Source organism: Lotus japonicus, chromosome 1, assembly GCF_012489685.1.
Source record: "Lotus japonicus ecotype B-129 chromosome 1, LjGifu_v1.2".
NCBI classification, from domain to species: domain Eukaryota; kingdom Viridiplantae; phylum Streptophyta; class Magnoliopsida; order Fabales; family Fabaceae; genus Lotus; species Lotus japonicus.
Window position 1 is genome coordinate 128,315,985 of NC_080041.1, and position 25,948 is coordinate 128,341,932.

The 25,948-nt window shown below is 38.4% G+C and overlaps 3 protein-coding genes across 5 annotated transcripts; all 3 read left to right on the top strand.

Moving 5' to 3' along the window:
* Window positions 1-5,553: 5,553 nt before the first annotated feature.
* LOC130725065 (uncharacterized) lies at window positions 5,554-6,298 on the top strand. The gene is made up of 2 exons (XM_057576327.1): window positions 5,554-5,818; window positions 6,084-6,298. The coding sequence occupies exons 1-2, from the start codon at window positions 5,554-5,556 to the stop codon at window positions 6,296-6,298; spliced, it is 480 nt and encodes a 159-aa protein (XP_057432310.1).
* A 3,974-nt stretch (window positions 6,299-10,272) lies between these two features.
* LOC130730589 (uncharacterized) lies at window positions 10,273-19,808 on the top strand. 3 transcript variants are annotated; one of them, XM_057582638.1, is made up of 3 exons: window positions 10,273-11,214; window positions 13,457-13,505; window positions 18,690-19,808. In XM_057582638.1, exon 1 carries the CDS (start codon window positions 10,511-10,513, stop codon window positions 11,156-11,158), a length of 648 nt encoding a protein of 215 aa, XP_057438621.1. In that variant the 5' UTR covers window positions 10,273-10,510; the 3' UTR covers window positions 11,159-11,214; window positions 13,457-13,505; window positions 18,690-19,808. The 3 variants fall into 3 exon arrangements, with proteins under 3 accessions (XP_057438621.1, XP_057438622.1, XP_057438620.1); XM_057582639.1 differs by lacking the exon at window positions 18,690-19,808 and adding an exon at window positions 13,587-18,681; XM_057582637.1 differs by lacking the exon at window positions 18,690-19,808 and having other exon boundaries at window positions 10,274-11,214; window positions 13,457-18,681.
* A 796-nt stretch (window positions 19,809-20,604) lies between these two features.
* Window positions 20,605-24,299, top strand: LOC130730588 (calcium-transporting ATPase 12, plasma membrane-type). Its single transcript, XM_057582636.1, has one exon. The coding sequence runs from the start codon at window positions 20,747-20,749 to the stop codon at window positions 23,840-23,842; it is 3,096 nt and encodes a 1,031-aa protein (XP_057438619.1). The 5' UTR covers window positions 20,605-20,746; the 3' UTR covers window positions 23,843-24,299.
* The last annotated feature ends 1,649 nt before the right edge of the window (window positions 24,300-25,948 follow it).

The following is a 25,948-nucleotide window of genomic DNA, read 5'->3' on the forward strand; positions in this document are numbered from 1 at the left end:
GTCGTCAACTACCTCATCTTCTAAATCCATATCAATATGAAATTCGGCGGCCCCATTGAGATGCACATGCACATCCCCTTATGCATGCACATGGTTGTGCACCAACCCATATCACCTAGTAGCACCACGTTTTCGTGACCGACTTGGTTGATACCCCTACGTCGACCCTCACTGCCACCACTACCACCGGGCAGCAGGGCCGGGACCCAGGCATAAGAAATTTTTTGCATCATGGAGGTTCTATTCCGTAGGAGAGGCATGAACCGTGCGATCGATTGCGATGTACAGCTTCAAGGCTTCATGGATATTCTTATATTTAGGAAGGTACAAAATCGTTCTTCTCTCCGGATGAGGATGATACAATGGATCGTGATATAGATGGTTAGGGAAATTATTGACCTTTGCACTTATTCGATGCATCCATTTGACGACGTTTAAATTTTGTAGCATTTCTTAAATATGCATATGCGAGATAAACATTTCGTCGAGGTTTTGTAGTTGGTCCTGCCACACGTCAGGGTAGGTAACATTGAAGAAAAAGCTCAAAGGTCGGTGGGTGTTGGGATCCCTTCGGATGCTAAACCTTTCAGGAATTTGGTCCATTGATACAATGGATCGTAATATGGATGGTTAGGGAAATTATTGACCTATGCACTGATTCGAGGCAACCCTTCGGCGACGTGTAAATTTTGTAACATTTCTTGATTATGCATATGCGAGATAAACATTTCGTCAAGGTTTTGTAGTTGGTCCTACCACACGTTAGGGTAGGTAACATTGAAGAAAAAGCTCAAAGGTTGGTGGGGATTGGGATCCCTTGGGATGCTGAACCTTCCAGGAATTTGGTTCATTGAAAGAAGAAGAAGAAAAGTTGTTGATGAAGAGAAGCTGTTGAAAGGTTGGGATAGCCACAACCATTTTTGCAGAGTAAAAAAACTAAATTTAGCAAAATAATGACTACTGAAAACTTGAGGATGTAGATGCAAGAAAAAGGATTTGAGCAAAATCAACAAAGGGAAAAAAGAATAGTATTGCCAACGGTTATCAACTATAGACTAATCCAAATATTATACAAAAGATACGCGTGAATATGAATTATAAGGTTTTAAGAAAATATGTTTACCCAATATTCCCATTTGCAACTTCATACGACCAGAAAAAAGACACATTTGGTTTACTTTTCCTCATCTTTTGCCAAAAGCTAAATTTGGAGTAATGGAAGGAAGACAAACGAGATGAAGCTTCATCAATGAATCCCGCTTGAAATTCAATACCTAAACTTGGGGTTGTAGATGCCAAGGAAGCGGATCTTGACCGCAATCGCCACCGCCAAGAAAAGACGGCTGAAAAAACTGAGCCGCCTAAGCTTCCACATCGTCAACTACCTCGTCTTCTTCATCCATATCGATCTAAAAACCAGCGGCCCCATTGAGATGCACATTCACTTCCCCATATGCATGCACATGGTTGTGCACCAACCCATCACCTTGTAGCACCATATTTTTGTGCCCGACTTGGTCGATACCCCTACATCGACCCACACTGCCACCAACACCACCACCGAGCAGTGTGACCGAGACCTGGGCATAAGAAATATTTGCATCATGGAGATTATGTTCCCAAAGCATCGGCTTGTTTCCTATTGCACACAATTTCTGGGACAACATGATAAGCTACTTAGAGATTTTGCAAAAAAAGTTGATAACTGCTCTGTATATAGTTATTGGGAGGAAATCCTATCGCAACTATGACATTTTTAATGACTTGTAACTTCAGATATAAAGTAAAGTCGAAGTAGAAATCTAGTTGGTTGGTCATGCATAGAGCTGAGCATAATAACAATTTCGACCCGAAACCCGAGTAACCCGAAAGTAAAAAGCTGCAAACGGTCGGATTTATTCGGGCTCGGGTTAAATCGAAGGGAGAAAGACAGTTTAACACGGGTAATTCGGTCGGTTTCGGTTTCAATTTTTTTATCACATGTGAACCCGAACCGACCCAGTATAGGTAAAAAACTAATGAAATTTAGTAACCAGCTAGCAATCTACTATCCTAGCATGTGGTCTTTAGCATCTGCGCACCACTGCTGCAGAGAAGTGATAATTGCCATTGAATAATTCAAATGCTCCTTCCCAATGCATGTCTTTCAAATATTTAAAATTAATTTAACTTTGTTTATTTGAAAAAGCTAAACACTGTCACCGACCATGAATAAAGTTAAAGCAAGTTCTTCGTTTCCCTCACTACCCACATTACTTTCTTCTTCTCTTATTTCTGTTTCATCTCAACAACAAATTCTAAACCAAAGCCCCAAAACTAATAAGGCACAAACTCAACCCTCTCCTCTTCTTTCCTCCTTGCCACATCGATTCTCAAACAGCAGGGACTATTCCTCCTCACGCATGTCTTACTCACGTCGCCGAGGGATCATCACCGCCACCATCAAGGGGAAATGAAGTTTTGTTTTCCACCATGCATGGCTCGGGGTTCCTTCTCCCCACCTCTTGTCTGTCTGCTAATCCTATTCAATAAGAGGGTTGAGAGGTTAGATCAATCATCATCTTCAGACAACCTTGCAAGAGGAGATCTTTTCCTCTCTGTTGTTGATGACTGTGAGAGAGTTTTTTTGTTGATATGCTTTGTAATATTATTTTCAACAAACACACAGTATTATATATGTTGATTGTTTTCTCTGTAATGTTTAATCATTCTTCTCCTCTGTTTTCTTTATCTTCTCCATTTTTTTTATCTTTTGTGTTTGTGAATGGCTGGAACCCCCCCTAACCGCCAGCATAACCCGCCACCCGACATAATCCGGACCCGACAAAACCGAAATTAGTTACGGGCGGAGTCGGTCTTGAATATCTCAAACTCAAACCTGGTATGTTTCACCCGTAATCGAACGAAACCGACCTATGCTCAGCCCGAGCCATGCATGTGTCATGCTTCTTAAATTCATCTTCCTATAATTTATCAACACTGGGTCGTAAGTTGACCCTTTAGTGTAACAAACTGTCAAACGAAAATAAATTTAAATTAAGACTTTGTTTGGAACGAAAATTTAGAGAATCCTAAAAATAAATAAATATATTGAGCTTTGGGTTGTTGGGATTATAAGTGTAATATTGTCTAAAATATACGTGTAAATTGAAAGACTTTGTTTGGAACGAAAATGCAGAGAATCCTAAAAATAAATAAATATATTGAGCTTTGGGTTGTTGGGATTATAAGTGTAATATTATCTAAAATATACGTGTAAATTGAATGATAAGGTTTTAAGAAAATATGTTTACCCAATATGCCAATTTGCAACTTCATACGACCAGAAAAATTACACATTTGGTTTACGTTTGCTCATCTTTTACCAAAAGCTAAATTTGGAGTAATGGAAGGAAGATAAACAAGATGAAGCTTCATCAATGAATCCCGCTTGAAATTCAATACCTAAACTTGGAGTTGTAGATGCTAAGGAAGCGGATCTTGACCGCCATCGCCACCGCCAATAAAAAGGCGGCCGAAAAAACTGAGCCGCCCAAGCTTCCACATCGTCAACTACCTCATCTTCTTCATCCATATCGATCCGAAAACCGGCGGCCACATTGAGATGCACATTCACATCCCCATATGCATGCACATGGTTGTGCACCAACCCATCACCTTATAGCACCACATTTCTGTGCCCGACTTGGTCGATACCCCTACATCGACCCCCACTGCCACCAACACCACCACCGAGCAGCGTGACCGAGACCTGGGCATAAGAAATATTTGCATCTGGGACAACATGATAAGCTACTTGGAGATTTTGCAAAAAAAAGTTGATAACTGCTCTTTATATAGTTATTAGGAGGAAATCCTATCGCAGCTATGACGTTTTTAATGACTTGTAACTTCAGATATAAAGTAAAGTCGAAGTAGAAATCTAGTTGGTTGGCCATGCATGTGTCATGCTTCTTAAATTCTTCTTCCTAGAATTTATCATCACTAGGTCGGATCATATCCGGCCAACTAGCAATAAGTTAACCCTTTAGTGTAACAAACTGTCAAACGAAAATAAATTTAAATTAAGACTTTGTTTGGAACGAAAATGTAGAGAATCCTAAAACTAAATAAATATATTGAGCTTTGGGTCGTTTGGATTATAAGTGTATCATTATCTAAAAGATACGAGTAAATTGAAAGACTTTGTTTGGAACGAAAATGTAGAGAATCGTAAAAATAAATAAATATATTGAGCTTTGGGTTGTTGGGATTATAAGTGTAATAATATTATCTAAAAGATACGTGTAAATTGAATGATAAGGTTTTAAGAAAATATGTTTACCTAATCTGCACATTTGCAACTTCATACAACCAGAAAAATGACACATTTGGTTTACCTTTCCTCATCTTTTGCCAAAAGCTAAATTTGGTGTAATGGAAGGAAGACAAACAAGATGAAGCTATATCAATGAACCCCGCTTGAAATTCAATACCTAAACTTGAGGTTGTAGATGCCAAGGAAGCGGATCTTGACCGCCATCGCCACTGCCAAGAAAAGGCGGTTGGAAAAACTGAGCCGCCCAAGCTTTCTCATCATCAACTACCTTATCTTCTTCATCCATATCGATTTGAAAACCGGCGTCCACATTGAGATGCACATTCACATCCCCATATGCATGCACATGGTTGTGCACCAACCCATCACCTTGTAGCACCACATTTATGTTCCCGACTTGGTCGATACCCCTACATCGATCCCCACTGCCACCAACACCACCACCGAGCAGCGTGACCGAGACCTAGGCATAAGAAATGTTTGCATCATGGAGATTATGTTCCCAAAGCATCCGTTAGTGTATTTTTTAAAGGCACTATAAATAACTTGACACATTGTATATGTATTCAGTAAAGTAAGAAATACAATTTTACCTTTTAGTATTACTTTTCTTTATTTGTGCTCTAACAAATTGGAATCAAAAGCTTTCTACGATTCAAGAGTCGGGTTTTGTGTAATCGTTGTTGCAAAGCTTTGTGTGGCGAGGTTGCAATCATAGCAATTGGCTTTGCGTTACCAGAGACCGTGATTCGGCGGTGGAGCAATCAAGATTCCTATTGTTTCTCTACACGATTCTTTGATTGAGGATGGTGAGGAATGGAAATTTCGAAGCAAAACTTCCACATCTTGATGGCAAGAATTGGGATCAATGGTGTTCCAAGATGAGAGTCATCTTCAATTTCCAAGAAGTGGGTGATTACGTTGATGGTGGATATGAACAGTTAGGGGATAATCCAACAAATGCTCAGCGCACGACACACAAAGTGACAAAGAAAAACATTCAAAAGGCTCTATTTTTCATCCATTAGGGTGTGGATTCAAAGGTCTTTGACAAGATCTCAGAAGAAAAAACTTCTAAAGGCGCATGAGACTTGCTTGCGAAGTATTACAATAGAGATTCGAAGGTAAAGAAGTTGCGACTCCAATCCCTACAATGACAATACGAGTTGTTGCAGATGAAATCGGATGAATCAGTTGTTGGGTATCTCCCTAGATTGACGACCCTAACCAGCCAAATGAAATGCAATGGCGAAGATTTGACTGAGCAATTAGTTGTTGAAAAAGTTCTCCGTACCCTAACTCCGAAATTCGACATGATTGTGGTTTCAATCGAAGAGACAAAGGTTCTAAGCCACTTGAAATTGGAAGTCTTGCAGGGTACACTTGAAGCTCGTGAGTTAAAAGTGACTGAAAGATATTCAGAACACGAAGCTGAACGTGTACTGTTGACTCAAGGCAAGAAGATTTCATTTGACGATCGGAAGAAGAAATGGAAGAAAGGTAAGTCAAGGTCAAGGTTTTAGAAGGAGAAACTTGATCAGGAGAATAAGACTGAGTCTTCCAAAAGACAAGAAGGTGATTATGGACAATTTCGTGGTAAGAAGAAACCATTTGACAAAAGTCAGATTCAATGCTTCAGATATGAGAAACATGGGGGCACTATGCATATGAGTGTAGGAGCAACAAAGGAGGGCACGTGCAAGGAAAAATTCACAAGATGACTCAAATTTCGATCTTGTTCTTCTTATGGTTACAACTAGTGAAGGAGATAAAGTTTCAGATGTGTGGTATATGGACACTAGGTGCTCGAATCATATGACTGGGCAGAGAGAGTGGCTCATTGATTTTGATGCTTCAAAGAAAACCACAGTTAAATTGACTAACAACAGTAGCATGTTGGCTGAAGGACTGGGAAATATTTCATTGCAAAGAAAGGATGGCAAGACTGCATTCATTGAAGATGTGTTGGTTGTGCCATAAATGGAGTGCAACTTATTGAGTGTTGGTCAATTCATTGAAAAGGGTTTTTTCTGTGGCTATGGGGAATTGGGAGCTGAAGCTGTTTGATCAAAAGGAAAGGCTTGTTTTGAAGTGTCCTCTATAAAAAAAACATAACCTTCAAGGCTAGTATCAAAAATGCAGAAATCAAATGCTTAGCAGCAACTACCTCAAACCAGGAAGCGTGGCTTTTGCACCAAAGGTATGGACACCTAAATTTTCAAAGTCTAAGTGATCTAAAGACAAAAGAACTGGTTGTAGGCATCTCTAAAATAATGGTACCTTCTATGATCTGTTCAATTTGTTTATCTGGAAAACAAACAAGGTTACCATTTGCAAAGAGCATTCTTATGAGGGCTACTCATGTCTTGCACGTTGTTTCATATCATATATGTGAGCCATTTGAACAATATTATATTGGAGGCACAAGTACTTTATATCCTTCATTGATGAATTTAGCAGAATGTAGTGGCTATTTCTCATCAAATCCAAGAGTGAAGCATTCTCTGTTTTTAAAAGGTTCAAAGGTTTATCTGAAAAACAGAGTGGGAGGTCCTTGATGGTCTTGAGAACTGATAGAGGTGGTGAATACACCTTGTTGGAGTTTACGAGGTTCTCTGAAGCTCATGGAATCATTCATGAAGTAACACTGCCCTACACTATCCAGAATGCGTAACTAATTCTCCTCTGTCATAATCTCTTTTGGAGCAATATGCAGGGCTTATAGTACATGTTGGTACAGTTTGTTGGTGCCATGCAGTTTAAGATAAGGTACATTACGTGATGTAAGCTCATTTATCATTGCTTGTTGCACATCAAGCCACTTTTGTTGCCCCATACCCAGCGAGGAAGCAACACTCCTAAATTCACAATCCCAATCATCATCAACATCAACAATGTTTACTACATAATAATGGAGGAATTTAGGCACTTCATGAATGTAGGGGGCCAAGTAAACTTTGGGTAACTGGGACGGTTGGGGAAGTTGAGGCGGCTCGGTGGCCACCATATTTCCTCTTGGCTGCCGAGTGTGTGGGGTTAGTCTCTTCCTTTATGTCGGACCTGCTCTAGAGCCCTTACGCCCATCAACATGTGGACGAGTTGAGTTTCTAGCTTGTAGTGACTCAACTAGTGTATCGACATGCTCCCAACCTGAAGGGTTGCATCTGGTTGAACTCTTAGGTTCTTTGCCCCGACCCTTTGTCTTCTGTTTGTCTAGAGGAGGACACATGAAAGTCTGATCTGGGTAGGAAATCTCCCGATGTTTCTCTTTGATAGCCTACCTTCTTGGAACACTAACTTCTTCAAACATTTTTTATATGACCTCCATTTCTATCAGAATACTAAGTCCCAAAACAGGTTCCGATTCATCAGGTGCAGATGTTGTTGTAAGCCTCCTCCAGTGTAGATCCATTGCCAACAATGGAATAGAAGAGTAAGTGCCAATCTCACATGAAAAAGGGCGGGCGTGCATATTCCTGATAGCACACGTGCAATTACCAACCTGCACTTTCTCCTTTGCGATCATCTGGAATGCGTGCCTCGAGATTAGACCCTGCAAGTTGTCGTACAACTTCTCCTTGAATCTATGTTCTCTGGTGAATATATTAGACTCAAAAGATGAGTTAATCTTTGTATGTTGCAAGAGTGTGCACCTATTTGTGGTATTCCAAGCTGCGCACAAGTCACTTTTGCTATCTTTAATATCCACACTTTCAGTTTAGCGTTTGCACCTTCAACCTTGTCCAAATGACTAACATTAATAATAAAGAAAAAATTGTTTGAATCAATTGTGAAGGGATAATAAAGTACCTGTTTGTTGTTGTGTTCCTCATATGCATATAATTGTCAATGGCATACTTCACAAACTTGTGCTTATACGACAATCAAGAAGTGTTGATGTACTGCATGAACTTAGATTGATCCCCACACAATGAACACAAGAATTTCATATTAGCATCAAACTCAGCTGCGGATGCCGAATACATCACATTACTTCATGCGCCCTCGACTTCATCCCACAACTCCTTGGGTTTGATAATAAGCTTGCACTTTTCCTTCACATTCTTAGCAATATGAAATTGGCATAACAAATGAGTAGATGTAGGGAAGGTGGTTGCGATTGTGTTTACCAAAGCATTATCCTTATCAGTTACAATGACCTTTGACATATCCTCCTCTTAAAGTCTTAATCCTCTCAATTTTATATGCGCCCAAGTCATTTATGCTTCACGCTCATTACACATGTATCCAAAAGCTATGATGTACATGTATCCAGCCGATGTCATACCAACCATCTCCAGCAAAGGTATCATATATTTGTTGGTTTTGTACGTACTATCAATCAACACAACAAAAGAGAATTGGTTAAACAATTGGATAGAACTGGAGGTGCCCAAAATAGAGATCGAACCACGGTGGAACCTTCTTCAGGCCTGAACTAGTGCGTGTATTTGCCTTCTTTAAACACTTCATCAACTGTTGAATTTATGTTAGAGCCCTCCTCTTGGACTTAATGTATGTTATCTATTCATTGTACACTTGTTTGATGGTTGTCAAATTTTGAGGATTGACATTCTTCAATGGTGGCAACTTGTTACCTGACTTAACCTTGTTGTCAACCATTTCAGCATGACTTTTTCTTGACCTGAAAGGCGACTGACGTATGCATGGCCAAGCAACATTTTTTATGGCTCATGATTGTGGTATCCGCGTATGACAGTCAACCTCCAATAACCTCCATCTTCCCGCCTTGGTCTCACCTTTAGCCTATATGGTCAATCACACTTTTTGGTTCTGGTGCCCTTCCGCTTCAACTAAGGCTTGTACGGAACGTAGGTGTCACCCAACTTGCACCTCAATGTCAGCAATTGCCTACTTTTACTGGTCTCATTCCCCCTGTTATCAGACCTTGTTATAATAATAACAAAGCCTAATTGCTTCCCTACATTCCGAACCCATTCCAAAACCTCATTCCGAGTTGCAAAAACCTACACAAATTCACACATATTGGTCTTACAAGTTCTGAAATTCTTGGGAGGCATGGTAAATAGAAAAAAGGTACCTTATTTGTGTGTAGTCCACATAAACTGGCATATTTGACACGTCTTCTACATTGACTAATTGTCCATCTTCCTGCCTTGGTCCAAGCATGTCAACCTCATATAATTCTACAATGGAAAAAACAAACAAACAAACTATTTTGAAAACATGCATCTGTCACAGACCTGCATTTTCACGCACTCTGAAGGTGCGATGGCAGCTACGCACTCTTAAGGTGCGTTGCTGTCACACTTTAAGAGATTGTCGTTAACGCACTTTCAAAGTGCGTGAAAATGCAGAACAATTCAACGAGATAGTACAATACCTTTCGACGGTGGGTGTTATTGCTTAAAGAGGGGCGATCAGAGATGACACGCGACAGCGACGACGGTTACGTCTTCGACGGTGGCGGTGTCCGCGACGAAGAAAGATAGTGAAGTTGAAGGAGAAAGATGTTGGTTATGTAAATGGATATGGGTATGAGTATGAGTGGTGTGTGGGTGGAAATGATCAATGATGGATGTTGAAGAAGAAGAAAAAAGAGAGAATGTGAGAAGGGGGGTAATATTTTCAATTTTTTTCATTAAAAGTATTTTAGGCCCCGTTTGGATAAACAGCTTAATTAAGCGCTTATGGTCATAAGCGCTTATGACATAAGCGCTTATTCATAAGCTATTTTTAAAAATTTATTGAAATAAATTAAAAATAAGCTGTGTATAAGCATAAGCTGTTTTTCATAAGCTATCCTGAGTAGCTTATGAAAATAAGCTGAAAATAGCTTATGGCAGACCATAAGCTGACCATAAGCTGTTTGCATAAGCTCTCCCAAACACTGACATAAGAGCTTATGCTGTCAGATAAGCTCAAATAAGCTTTTCCAAACCGGGCCTTAGTCATTTCACGGTTACGTCTATTTGTTCCCGTCATTTTCTTTCCACTCGTTGGTTGGCGCCGTTTTCTCTCTATTCCCGAAGACGCAACGGTTCCGAGAGAATCTACAAACTTCACACCGGTCACCGGAAGCGACGGCCGCTGACAGCGACACCGTACGGCGGCGATTCTTCTCAATTCTACTGCTATCCACAGAACGCATTTGATATTTGAATTCTCTCTCAGCCTCTCTCAGTTAACCCTAAAACCCTAACCCTCGCAATGGCGATGGATGATGCTGCATCCACACCCAGCAATCTCGACGAAGACTACTCACCTTCTTCAACCGTCATCAATTTCGAACGGCCCATTCCCTTACTCCGAGGACCGTTACCGGCGGGTGATTCCGACGACCCATCGGCGGGTCCGTACATCCTCGCGTTCAGAGACTCGCAAGCTTGGGCGTCTTCTTTCACCGCCTGTGAGCGGAAGATCGTTCATCAGTGTGAGGAAGGGGCGAGGGTTGGTTGCGCCATCAACGCTTCCAGATACTGCAAGCCTCCTTGGTGGAAGGCTCTGTCTGGTCCCAAACCGGAGGACTTGAAGGAGCGGGAGCTTTGTGAGGAGCGGGAGATGGCGGGTTGCTTCGCGGAGGCGAAGGAGAAGTGTGTTGGTATGGCTAGGGGTAAGTGCTTGGTTCCGTTTAGGGATGCAAGGATTAGGATTGTTTTGGATTCGAAGGATGCTGTGAGGTTGATTGGTCAGGCTTCAATGCCTGAGAGGAGCTTGTGGGTGATGAGACAAGTGGGGTGGTTGGGTCTGATTGGTGGTGAATTAGGAGTGACGAATCGCAGGGCTAGTGAATTGGTGGGATTTGATGAGTGTGTTAGATGCATTTTAGGTGACAGGGAACAAGGCACCAAAATCTAAGGCAATGCTTGAATGAGGAAGCGCATCCTGCACAATTTTGTCACCTAATACCGGAGGTAGTATTTCCAAATTGTAATGCTTGTAGTTAAACATAGAATAAATAAAGAAGCGATGTATAATGCTTGTTACTTTGTTATTGAAGAAGCTAAAAATATCCCTATTACCTTTGAGCTGTGCAGACGCATTGTATGCATGTATTTTCACTAATTTATTTGTATAAATTGATGTCACATTATGAGTGGTTTTTAATAGCTGACCCATAATTAAGCAAGTCTATGTTAGGAAGAAAAGAAGTAGGCAGAGTTTAACCATGCCAAATCGTAACAGGATGGAGTTAGAGGTTGTTAAGAGGATTGTTACGGTTAGTTAAGCACAGTCATTATATGCACCAGGTGAGAGAGTTAAGGGGTCTTTTGGCTGAGATTTTTAGGACAGTCCAGTCTCTAATTTCTCTAGAATTGTACTTGATTGTATCCTCATCAGTCTGTGGTCACATTACGTTCAGTACTGGTAATCTGCTTTGTTTCTATAATGATTTGTATTTTCATTCTTTTTAGTTTTCAGTATTAGTGTAAGTCTGTAAGAACCAGTAGCTCCAATCTAGGAGCTGTGGGAGCTGTCAATTAGAATGGGAGTGGCCAATAAGGATCATGAGGCGTACTTAGAGGGTCTGTGGCAGCAGATAAAGGAGTCAAAAGAAGATGGAGGATTTGCATACAGAGAATGATGAGAACCAACAAAGGGTGGACAGGACCTAGAGGGAGAGCCGTGGAACTATGGAGACATTGAGAAGAATCTTGATGGAGTACAGGCCTAGCACAATTGAATAACAGAAGAGAAGAGGAGTAGGTGGTGTTAGGAGGAAAATGAGGAGTGGAGACTCATGATTCCTTTTCCTACATTCGGTGGGGAAAATTACAGGGATTGAAAAGCTAAGTGTTGGCAATATTTTGTTCTGGAGGAGTTTCCAAAAATTATGATTCCAAGCTCTTGTTGATGGCTATATGAGGAGGCAAAATGCTTTCACATGGTATAATTTAGAAACACTACATAGGGAAGAAATGTAGGGAGAAATTAGAATGGAAACAACATTTTTATGGTGGGTGTTGGTTTGATGACGGAAACTATGATGACTCATTGTCGGAATTGACAAGATGAAAGCAGACAAGGTCATTGGGGGGGGGTACTTAGAGGCATTCCTATGTTGTTAGCAAGGACCAATGTGGATGATTATGTGGCCTTGAGGGTCTTCTTGGGAGGGCTATGAAGTTCCTTAGGAAAAGCGGTTAGATTGCATAAGTTCGTGTCAGTCTGTTCGGGAAGCTATGAGGGTTACAAGGTTGTAGGAAGAGATTCTATTGGAGCTATCTGAGAAAAGTCCATTCCATTGGGCTGAGTTTTGGTTTGATACAAATTAAAATAGCTCAACTAAGATGACACATTTTCAAGCTTTGCCATACCACAGTAGAGGGAATCCTGTTTTTCACGTATGCCTTTTAAAGAAGGCTGTCTTAGCGCTGCAGAGCAATAGCCTTTACCTGCTGAGCTGTCTGAGGATGGAGTGTTACAACTTACAAGTTCAACTCCAGGATGCTCTATAATTTTGGTACACTGCTGTAGGTGATACAAAATTGTTGGTCAAGTGGCAAGGATTACCAGACAGAGCTTTTGGGAGGAACCTACTTCCCTGCAACTACTTTTCTTAATTTTTACCTTGAGGACAAGTACAAGTGGGGCGGAGTGTAACCATGCAGAATCTTAAAAACAGGAGTAGTTAGAGGTTTTTTATAGTTCGTTAAGGAGGGATGCTGCATGTACCAGGCTTGTGGAAGAATTAAGGGTTTTTTTGGCGAAGACTTGTAAGGTTGTTAGGACTTAGGATAGTTCTAAGTCTCTAATTTCTTTGGAATTAGTACTTGATCGTATTCTACTCAATCCTTATCAGTCTGCAACTCTGCATTCACATCCAGTAGTGTTAATCTGCTTTCTTTCAGTATACTATCTATATATTTATGCTTTTCAGTGCCATGGTAACATATTATCCTTCCTTGTCAGTCTCGTAGGCATTTATTTGTATTTCCAATTGAGTCATGGGTCATGAGTACTGCATATCATATTCAGGAACTTTATTGACCTTAAAATATCAACCGTGTTGGTGGGGAGTGTTTTGATATCTTAGATTATATGTTAACATAGTGTTGTTTGAGCACAAATTTAAAGTTTCATTGTCTAAATAAGTTATTTTATGAAGCCCATGGCTTGGTAATTGGTAGTAACTTAACCCTTTGGTTGGTGCAGAAGTTATCAGAATTGCCATCTCATAGAGCTTGGTGAATCAAATATCCAGGTTTTGCTTCACTATCATTTTTGAACCATGTTCTGAGTTTTTATTTTATTAGTAAGTTAAAAGATGTTTTCGTTTGTGCAGTGGCATCATAACTTTTAAAATACACCATATTCCCTTCTATTTTAACCTGCATAAGCTAAAGTACAAAGAGGTTAGAGGCTAATCTATGAGATCTGATGTCTAATTGAATTGGATCCATTTATTAAGTCCACTAAGTACTCCTTTTAACCATATTGTGTATTTGTGTTATTATTCTCCTGTCTGGCCTACTTTTTTCCTTACTTTATGGAAGCCTGAACTTTATGAATTGCAACCATAATGTGTTTACTTTTTCTTCTAATATTTTTTTCCCTTCTCTTGCATTTTTGGTTAATGATGTAAATGATTTTTATGGAATATTAACTATTTTTTTTCTGCATATGTATAACCCAACAAATAGGTAGGTTTACTCTAAGGTTTAAAAGTTTTTTATCTGCATATTCAGATCGACTTGCTCCAGGAGTTGTTTGATTTGTTTAGGATGAAATTTCATTGTTATGTTAGTAAAAAAAGTTAGTCTTACTGGTGTCTTCTGGTTTAGCCTTATTCTGAGATGTGAGGTTAGTTGTATTTTGCAGATATTTATTGATTACTGTCTCTGGTTTTTTTTTGTCAACATACTGTCACTGGTTTGTCCTCCTGTTTGTGTTTGTATCTGAAGCTTTGGGCCTGTGGTAATTTTAAAAAAAAGTTAAATAAGTTATTGGTTCCTTTTAGCTACTTGGGAATAGCTCAATGGATAAGGGACATGTGAGGATTGGTGTCTTCTATTATCCAGACTTTACGGGCCAAATTTAGTTTGCAAGTCTTGGCCCATTAAATAAATAGTCGCAGGTCAAAACAAAACAATTTTGGCCAACTTTTTTTGGTCAAAATAGTCTTGGCCCATTACACACACACCTAATGTGACTGTTGGACATATGGACATGGTTTAGGCCTATCCTATTTAAACAGACACCGGATAAACATAATACGAACACCGCAACACAACATAATATGAACACAACGACACGATTAATATCTAAAATACAGGACACGCGACTAATATGGGTTGGGTTCACTCTCCACGTAGGGGTACTTGCAAGAGGCACTCTGCCGCTGAAGAATAATTTTGGGAAGGTGACGTTAGGGTGAATCATGGATACCTGGGGAAGAGTGTCATGCACCATTTATAATAGTCCTTTGTTTGTCTGTTACTGTCATGTAAAGGTAATATTCCTTGTAGGGCTCGCTGTAGGATGCTACGAGTTGTTGGATTTCAATAGAGGGTGTTCTTTCCTTTGTCGCGTTCCAAGGTGGGGATGGATTATCTCTGCTGTGTTTGTCTTTTGCCTTAGCACATCTATGCTTCTAGGTTATTCCTTAGAAATATCTTTGGGAACCAAATGACAGCTTCAGCATTCTTCTACATGAATATCCAATGAAGGCCTTTTGTTGTGAGGTGTGGTACGAGTCGTGGACTTAGGTCAAGTCGATTGGTTTTGGGTGGAGTTTACCTATATGAGTGAATGGATGATATGGGCTGCACCTAATGTTGGACAAGTGACTATGGGCCAGACCACAGAAGTCCCAAGTCGGAACGATATTCACTTTTGAGGGAAAATGGGGTTTTGGTCCCTCTTACGTGAGTTATAGGCTTATAGCCATTAATTAGAAAATCAATTATGAAGATTTAAACAACTTCATAGTTTGTTATGTGTGTTTGTGTATGCACAAAACTACAACCATTGATTTTTCTTTCCAAAGTGAGAGGAGCCAAATTTGTGGAAAAATATGGTTATAATAGCACAATGGACCTTGCATGCATAGAACTCGTGATAGTTTGTTAGAGGGTCATGGTCAGTCAATTCTTTATTCCTTATTCATCCCTCAATTTTAATTTTCTCGGGGCCTTAATGCCCACTCAACTGTTTCGGCTTATTCATCACTCCATTATAATTTTCTCGTGGCTTAAATGCTTCCACTACAAGTTGGCAGCTTGTTACTCCCTCCGTTCTAGAAAGTTTGTAGTTTAAGATTGTGGCACAAAGAGTAAAAAAAACAATTATTGATAGTATAATTTGACTAGATTGCCCTTATTTAATTTTACTAGTATAATGTGCAACTATTAAATTATACTTAGATAGAGAATAATGTAATTAATAGAGAAAAGTTGTGGTTGGTTAATATGAAAGGTGATAAGTGAGAGAAAATGTATTAAATGAGGTTATAGGTGGAAAAAAATAGTAAAAAATGCATTGGTTTTATAAAACAACAAACATTTTGGGATATTAAAAGATGGTGCAAAACAACAAACTTTCTGGAACAGAGGGAGTAACTGTTAAGACTGATGGTAACATAGACTTATTACGATGGATAGTTGATTTCACGAAATAAGGTAGGGTTATGAATGCAACGTGTTTTCTTCTCACTCCCTAAGGTAGAATGGTTCATGAAACTGAATATTCAGGTACCAACAAATTAGATTTAGGAATACAGTTATTAGTCAAAAAAGTTAAAGCAGCTCCACCGTAGAAAAGATGATAGTCTTATCTTAGGTGGTTCGTGTACGTAATGTGCAGATTGACACCCAAGTTAGGAGGAGGGCTGACCATAAAAAAGACAGTTACATAGCTAAAAGATATAGGTCGATCAAGCAAAGTTATAAATAAAATTATTAAGATATATTTAGAGGGAAACCATAACAGAGTTATGGTGTCGCATGATCTATTTAGTCTACCCCATTTATTGGAAAAAATATTCAGGTTCTTATAGATATCTCCGAGTGATGTGTAAAGATAATAGGATTTTCTTAGCACGAACGATAATTGCTGAGGCTTTGTTGCATAGAAGTAGTGGCTTACTAATGATATTTATATCTATACGTGAGGAGGATGATTTGTTTTCAATTATTCGAAAACAAAGAATGGGTCATTTGGAAAGGGATATGTATTGATTTCCTTTATTTAGTTGACAGTCGACATAGGAAGCTGCTGGGAAGTTTCACTGACGGCAATGTCCATATTGCTTGTCAGGATCCAACTTCTGTTCACCTCACCTTCACATTTTAAAATGTCATCATGGAATTAGTTGCTATCACATCTTGTTTGTGTATATATCCCTTTTTGAGTGGGAGTGAATTTGAGGTGTGAATAGTTTAATTGTTTCTTTGCTGCTAGTGGTAGGTTTCAATTTCATACACTGCTGAAAGCCTGAGCAGTGAAAAGTCAGCAAATTGAGTTACGAAGTTACTTGGTAATTTCGATTAGTTAATTATGACTATCTTGCTATCTTAATAATGCGGTTATAGTGATAGTGACAGAAGTGTTAAAGGGAGCAAGAAACAAGAGCACTGAACATGTGACATGACTAACTTTTTCCATATAAACTTCGTGCAATCCAGCTCTGATTCATCGTGCTCGTCACAGTTGGAAAGTAGAATAGAAAATGCAGCTTGACTACAGGACACTAGAGTTAAAGTAAACCAGTTCAGAGAAAAGGATGGATATAAGAATGCTGGAAAAGGCATGGGAGTTGCTCAAAACTTAATGTCTTGCGTAATTCATGCGTTTTTAACTTAGTCACTGGCAATTGGTTGTTAGTTTAGTCACTGGTGGGGTTTTCATAAAAGAAAATTGCTGATTCTCCTTTCATAATTAACTTGTCTTGTGGAAATGCTCTGCATCTTGCCTGAATCTTTAAACTCTCTAGAGTCTAGTCCCATATTAGGCATTTTCGTAGTGGAAACGGCCAATTGACTTTATGATTTGTCCTTCTGGAAATTAATGAGAACTACTAAGAACTAGTACTCAATGGCTGTGCTTGTTAGAGCGTATCCATCCCTAGGTTTTTAATTGGCTAAAATTCACTTTTGGCCCCTGATGTTTTAAGTTTGTGCAAATTCTGCCCCTACTCTATTTTTGTCGATGTTTCTACCCCTCATGTTTTCAAACAGTGCATCGTCTACCCCTCATGTTTTCAAACAGTGCACCGTCTACCCCTCCGTCAGGGTAGACGGTGCACTGTTTGAAAACATGAGGGGTAGAAACATCGACAAAAATAGATAGGGGCAGAATTTGCACAAACTTGAAACATCAGGGGCCAAAAATGCTTTTTAGCCTTTTTAATTTTTAGTTTTTAGCACTATTCACATGAGCTCGTACTGTCATATGTGCTCTAAGCAACTTTTGCATATTTCACTCTAATCACAAGTTCTAAACTTTGAGTTCTTAGCACTATTCATCTTGTCCAACCACACCACATTATTTATATTTTTTATTTTTATAAAGTAATAAAACAAAACATAAAGTAATAAAACAATTTGGATGAGAAAAAAAATATTTTTTTATACTAAGAACTCATGAAGCATAGTTTATATAAAAACTGGTTCTTATTTTTAAGAACTAAGAACTTTACGTCAGTCATTTTCGATGCTTAAGAACGTGATTCTTATTTCTTAGCTTAAGAACTGATTCTTAGCACTGGTTCTTAGTTCTTAGCCCAATTGGATACTAGTATTACTTCATTCGTTTCAAAATAACTCTCGAGAAAGAGAAGAAACACACATATTAAAAAATGTAATTAATATTGTTAACTTTTTAAACATTTTATTAGTTTTCCTAGTTTATCCATCAAGTGTATTTGTATCTCTCCACATTTATTGTTTTCGTAGGGGCAGTATATGAAAAAACATCAATTAATGTTCTATTGAAATTTTATGTTCTATTGAAATTCTAAGTGAATAGTTACTACGAAACAAATTTATCTAAGTGAACAATTATGTTGAATAAGGAGGGAGTACTATATTATTGATTTTGAGTTATCTAAATTAATTTAATTTAAACAGAAAAGTTATGCTAGATGTTAATTTTTACGAAGAAAATTAGGAGTTGGATGTGACAAATTCATAATTTAGTTGTTTGTTACATTATTTTGTTCATCCTCCATGATTAAAAAGAGGCAATCTGATAGTCATCCAATGGTTATTATTGCTTATCAGAGATGAGATTATTGTGGACAAGTAATATTGGCAAATAGATAAAACTGTGTGATATTTTATTGTATTAAATATATAAATGATCTATTCAACAAAAAAAAGAAGTTATAATGATCTTAATCTGACCTCAGATTCTTTGCAAGTGAACGTCATATGTCCCTTTAACACAGGTAAGGACGTAATAGCTTTTTGACATTCGGATTCGACGGTGTGAAACAAGCCGCAAAAATTGATGTTGCTCCTTGTTTGCGTCACGGTGAGTAGAATAACTTGTCGTTTTCCATAGCCGCAAATTCCCTCTTCTTTTTTTTCCCCCTTCTTATTATTTACGATCGATTAGTACTACGGTGTGTTTGATTAACCTTTAAAATTGAGTTGAAAATGTTAAGTACATTTCTCTCTTCCATCTTATTTTTATATTTTTTCTCATTTTCATATCACATTATTTATCATATTTCACACTTCTCTATTAAGCGAAAGTGAAAATTGGGTGTGAATTAATTCTTCCCTTGATTTATTCTTTCTATATCTCTTTTTTTCTATTATGTCACATAATTTATTTTCATTTATTCTTAACTCAAATTCTAAAACTTTTCTTTGCCATAGCTATTTTTTAACCCTAATTAATATATTTACAATCCATAAGCTGTCTACAAATATGTTTCCTTCTATGCAGAATCCATGTCCGGCCAGGACGGCATGGCATCACTCGGAGTTTTTAAGAAACTTTCAATATATAGTTGTGAAGATGGACGCTAGTGTCAATCATGGAACTACGATCACTAGACTTTGCAGAGAGGACAATTATATTATGGAAGATGTTAATAAATGTCTTCTAGACATTAGTGGAGGGGGAATTGATAAAAAAAGAAAGACAGATGTTGCTGAAGGAAATAAAACTATAATGAATTTGATAAAAACATAAATATTATATCAAACGTATAGATTTTTGTTACAAAAAATAAACGTATAGATTTTATGTAACACTCAGCTGGTTTTGAATTGTGGTTTAAGGTTACGAGATTAATTTTTATGCACTGACAATGTAAAAAGTTTTACACAGTTATTCAATTTCATCCCTCCATTTCCTATTTTAAATATTATTAAATTTAAAATTAATTAGTATGATCTAACAAAATGGAAAAGGTGTAATTGAATGTTTGTGTTAAACTTATTTACACTGTCAATGCATAAAAATTAATCTCGTCATTGCTTAAATGTTCAGAAAAATAATTTTCCTACATGATTAAAAAAATGATTAATACTAGCTAGTGTTCTAAGGGGTATTACAATTTTTTATTAAAAATTACGACAAGTTATTTTTTTTAATAAAAAATATTTTAATTCTTTAACCAGTGTCCTCATTTGCCTTATGTTAACATGTAATCAAAAGTAACTTAACATGTATTAAATTCCTCTTAAGCAACTATTAGGAGGCTAAGTGTGTGTTTGGAAAACTTCTGCAGATCCACGTTTGGCCCTGATCCACGTTTGTAGAAGCAAGAAATAGTTGTTTTTGAATTTCTGGATCCACGTTTGGCCTCTCCAGATTTGAAACCAAACACACACTTACTATCAACATGACCACGTCAACAAGGGGTTATTGCAGTGTGTAACTTAATTCATCTTGATGGAGTTTTCTGGTTGGTAGGATTATTTAACTTGGCCATCTAACTTCCACGTGAAGCTTGACCCACAAAATAAACCAAAAAATCTTCAAAGGGTAGCTTGTTTTCCTCAGCAAGCGCATATTTGTCTCCTCTGTGATAACTATGTGTTTCCATAGATTTTGGGATATGTATTGAATGGCAATAGAGATCATGGTTGAGAACTACTCATCGTTATGTCGGCTTCAGGAAAATTTATATTCACCTCATTGTGGGTTTTTTATTTTGAAAATTCCAAATTTCTATACTAAACTGCCACTTAAATGTGAATTCGTATCAAACTTGTACCTTTCTTCTCAACAACCTGTTAAATTGTGCTGCAAGTATGTGTATATCTTAAACTAGTCCTTTTAAAAATTTGACCATACTGAACCAAATTTTTTTTTATATAGTGTCCATAGTTTGCAGGGAAGTTACCTAGAAACTACCCTTATGGTCCCTCTCACAAGAAGTATTGAAATATCATTATATATAGATAGCTATCCTAGTATGTTCAGAAAGAAGTTCTTTCTTACTCATCTTAGGAATAAAGAAATAACACCACTTCCCATTTTCTAGCTATGCTACCAAAATCCACCATGTCTAGCAGCCATGATATGAAATATGATGGAAGCTCATTTCTCATTGATATCACCAGTGCCATTACCAAAGTCACTGGTAATTACAGCATTAGCAATGCCAAAAGAAGGTGGCGTTTTGCTTATGTAGCAATTTATTCTAGAAGGGTAATGCTTTCCCTGGCCAAAGAGATCATATCCAAAAGAAACTCCCATTATGTGAGCAAGGGAACCAATCATTGTTCTCTTGTTCCTCATGATGTCGATAAAGCCAGGCTTTCTAACATGGTCAAGGACAAAAATTTGGAAGCATATAGTGAATTTGGAGGGGTTGAAGGTGTTGCAGATGTTCTTGGAACAATACCAGCAAAGGGAATCCTTGGCAGTGATGATGACACTGCCGCGAGGCGCGAGTTGTTTGGTACAAATACTTACGTGAGGCCACCGCCGAAAATCTTCCTACACTTTGTGCTGGAAGCTTTGAATGACACCACTATTCTCATCCTTCTTGGTTGTGCTGGCCTTTCCCTTGGTTTTGGCATCAAAGAGCATGGACCTGGGGAAGGCTGGTATGAAGGTGGGAGCATATTTTTGGCAGTGTTTCTGGTGGTGGTGGTCAGTGCACTCAGCAATTTCAGACAAGATAGACAATTTGACAAATTGTCCAAGATCAGCAATGACATTAAAGTTGAAGTTGTGAGAAATGGAAGGCCACAACAGATATCCATCTTTGATGTCCTTGTGGGAGATGTTATTTATTTGAAAATTGGAGATCAAATTCCAGCTGATGGATTGTTCTTGGGTGGCCATTCTTTGCAGGTGGATGAATCAAGCATGACAGGGGAGAGTGACCATGTAGAAATTGAGCCATTGAAAGCCCCTTTCTTGTTATCTGGTGCCAAGGTGGTGGATGGCTATGCTCAAATGCTTGTGACAGCTGTGGGAGCCAACACAGCATGGGGTCAAATGATGAGCTCAATATCCGGCGACAACAGCGAGAGAACACCATTACAAGCTCGCCTCGACAAGCTGACCTCTTCTATTGGTAAAATTGGCCTAGCAGTAGCATTTCTTGTTCTTCTCGTGTTGTTAATTCGCTACTTCACAGGAAACACAGAAGATGAGAATGGGAATAAGGAGTACAAGGGGAGCAAAACCGATATAAACGACGTGTGTAACGCGGTTGTGAGCATTGTTGCAGCTGCAGTCACTATTGTGGTTGTGGCAATCCCTGAAGGTCTGCCATTGGCTGTGACTCTCACACTAGCTTACTCCATGAAAAGAATGATGGCTGATCAAGCAATGGTGAGGAAGCTTTCAGCTTGTGAAACCATGGGGTCAGCAACTGTTATCTGCACAGATAAAACTGGCACATTGACATTGAATCAGATGAGAGTGACAAAATTCTGGCTAGGACTAGAAAATGTTGTAGAGAATTTTTCCAATGCAATGGCCCCAACTGTTCTGGAGCTATTCCACCAGGGGGTAGGCCTCAATACAACGGGTAGTGTATACAAGCCTTCAGCAGAATCTGAACCTGAAATTTCAGGTAGCCCAACAGAGAAAGCTATGCTCTTGTGGGCTGTCTCTGATTTAGGTATGGACATGGATGAACTGAAGCAGAAGCATAAGGTTCTTCATGTTGAAACATTTAACTCAGAGAAGAAGCGAAGTGGCGTCGCGGTAAGGAAAGAGACCAATAACACTGTTCACGTGCATTGGAAAGGAGCTGCAGAGATGGTACTTGCAATGTGTTCTAATTACATTGATAGTAACGGCACACAGAAGTCGCTTGATGAAGAAAGGAGTAAAATTGAGAAGATAATTCAAGGAATGGCAGCTAGTAGCCTAAGGTGCATTGCTTTTGCTTACATGGAGATTTCAGAAGGTGGTGATTATATAGAGAAGGGGAAACCGCGTCAAGTCCTGAGAGAAGATGGTTTGACATTGCTTGGGATTGTTGGCCTCAAGGACCCATGCAGGCCAAACGTTAAGAAAGCTGTAGAAACTTGCAAGCTTGCAGGAGTTGATATTAAGATGATCACTGGAGATAACATATTCACTGCAAAGGCAATTGCAACCGAATGCGGAATATTAGATCTTAATGATGCGGGAGGAGTGGTGGTGGAAGGTGTCGAGTTCCGAAACTATACCGAGGAGGAAAGAATGGAGAAAGTTGATAAGATCCGTGTGATGGCGAGATCATCCCCTATGGACAAGCTTTTGATGGTGCAGTGCTTGAAAAAGAAAGGCCATGTAGTTGCAGTCACAGGAGATGGCACAAATGATGCACCTGCTCTGAAAGAAGCTGATATAGGACTTTCTATGGGGATCCAAGGCACTGAGGTTGCAAAGGAAAGTTCCGACATTGTCATTTTGGACGACAACTTCAATTCCGTCGCCACTGTTTTAAGGTGGGGAAGGTGTGTTTACAACAACATCCAGAAATTTATCCAGTTTCAACTAACTGTGAATGTTGCAGCTCTTGTGATCAATTTTATAGCAGCAGTTTCTTCTGGAGATGTGCCCTTAACAACAGTTCAACTACTTTGGGTGAATCTCATCATGGATACTCTAGGTGCTCTTGCACTTGCCACAGAAAGACCTACTAAGGAGTTAATGCAGAAAAAGCCAATAGGAAGAACAGAACCTCTTATTACTAAGATTATGTGGAGAAACCTTTTAGCTCAAGCTTTATATCAGATTGCTGTTCTCTTGGTCTTTCAATTCTATGGAAAGTCAATCTTCAATGTAAGTAAGGAGGTAAAGAATACTCTAATTTTTAATACTTTTGTTCTCTGCCAAGTTTTCAATGAGTTCAACTCGAGAAGTATGGAGAAGCTTAACGTATTTGAAGGCATTCTCAAAAACCATCTGTTTCTTGGAATTGTGGGGATTACTATTGTTCTTCAAGTGTTGATGGTGGAGCTGCTAAGGAAGTTTGCTGATACAGAGAGATTAAACTGGGAGCAGTGGGGAATTTGTATTGGGATTGCAGCTGTGTCATGGCCTATAGCTTGGTTAACAAAGCTCACACCTGTTCCCAGTAAACTGTTCTTCACCAATGCTAAGTGGGTAAAATCTAGTCTTCAAGATTAAGCAGGCTTTTCAATTTTACATCAAGTTGCAATGAGGTTTTCTGTCCAAGGAATAGTAAATTTGAAGCATCTTGAAGACTTGAATATGATATATTTGAGTATGCCACGTATGGAAATTCAAGATGCTCTATGTTTGAAACATAGGGGATCTTGAATTTCCATGTCTGTTGTACCTGAATATAATATATTGAAGTTTCCAATATGCTTGAAATTTTAGCAAACACCTCCTATGTATAGGCTTGGAACTATGGATTTAAATGTCTCAAATTGTAAAGCTCTAGAATGTGAAAGTATACCAACCAACAACTAGTTGTATGTGGAATTAGGGCTGGTGAGAATTTAGGATAGAGGGGACAAAATCAAGTTATGTTAACTACTCTTTGATGTACGTACCAAAAGAAGTATAATAGCATGTTTGGTTATACAATTAAATTATATAGAATTACTTCTGTTTAGAAGCTACAAGTCTTAACATCTGTCTAAATGTGTTTTGAATTCTGTGCAAATTGTGAAACTAAAGGCTATTAGGCTTGAGAGTTTAAAATTGATATGAGTAGAACTACATTTCTTCACAAGCTTCTAGGTATGGACTATCTTTTGTTTATGAGCTGTTACTGATATATCCTTCTTGCTTTTGTTTTCTTAACTGTCTGAGGCTCTGAACTAAGGACAATGATGGGAATTACTATGAGAGTGTTGAACCACATATCCTACATAGCTAAATGCCCTGAGCAATCTCAAAGAGGAAGAAAACCCAAAGGAAAAAAGAAAAGTTCTTAGGAGCACTTGGTTGATATGAAGACCTGATCCAAATTTCATGTTATTTTTATGGGCAGTGTTGTTGCCAACAAGTTACCTGAAATTTCCAACTGTTGCAAACTAGAGCAATACTAGAATGTTTAAGAATAGAACATTGTAATACACAAGATGTTTGCTCACAAGATCAGATCATTGGAACAGAATAAAAACAAAATAATAAAAAAGACCTCCTTGATGAATTGACATAGATGCATGTCCTTTTCTTTCTTCTATAATATTTTACGATAAAACATCATGGTTTTTATTTTTTATTTCAACATAAAGCTTTTGTTTTTTTCAATCACCAGTCAAAAATAATACCTTTGTGGTCAGAGACATCACTACCGCATCTCGAGCCAGATTAGTCATGTGAGTCATCTTTCCCCCGTGGAGACTGATGGCTAAAGGACCAAAAGAAATCATTACCCAATTATTTTGGTAATAACATGAGGTTTAGACTCATTGGATTTCTCTGGACAAACAAAGACTCGCATTAAATTTCTTCAAAACATGCTTTGGGCTTTCGTTATTGTAACGGGAAGAAAAATAAACCAAATCCATTTGATAAAAATAAAAATCCGCAATTTTAAGCCGTATGGTTGTTTTATTAGGATGGCTAATAAGAAGTGTTAGAAAATAGTCAGAAAATGATTTTTTTTTTGTCCAAAAAATAGATTTTGGGTCAAAAGAAAAAAAACTATATATACTAGGAAAATGCTAAAAGGCACGAGACCTTTGAGGCACGAACAGGCACGACATAAATTTTTTTTTAAAATTAAAATAAAACAGAACAGGGCAATTGTAAACCCAACACAAGCGAGGATGCCAAGAAATCGAAGAAAATCAACTTAAATATGCAGTATTTGGAGGCGTTGGGGTCATGGTTTTATATAAAGGTTTGCGATCGTGATTTTACCTGCAACATCAAAGTTTGAAGGTATTCAAAACTGTAAACTGACCGTAGTTTTGGCTGCAACAACAACATTTGCTTACAATTTTCCGCAAAGACCATAAGGGACACATGAACATTGAAGGATAAAGACTAAAAAAGCCAAGAAGCATTTAAAGAGATAATGAACAACTTATTAGAGGTAATAACAAATTGTCCAACTCGTGGAACTGTACGTGGGGGCTTCGTTCCTCTTAGGGACTCCACATCCTCTATATGAGGGTTTCTCTTCTCTAGTTTGAGAGAGAACTCTATCCTAGTTCGTAATTATGATTATTTTCAGCTTTATCCCCCATTATTTCTGACTCCTCATATTCTTTTGACCACTGTTAAAACCAACCACCTCCTCTTCTCCTAATT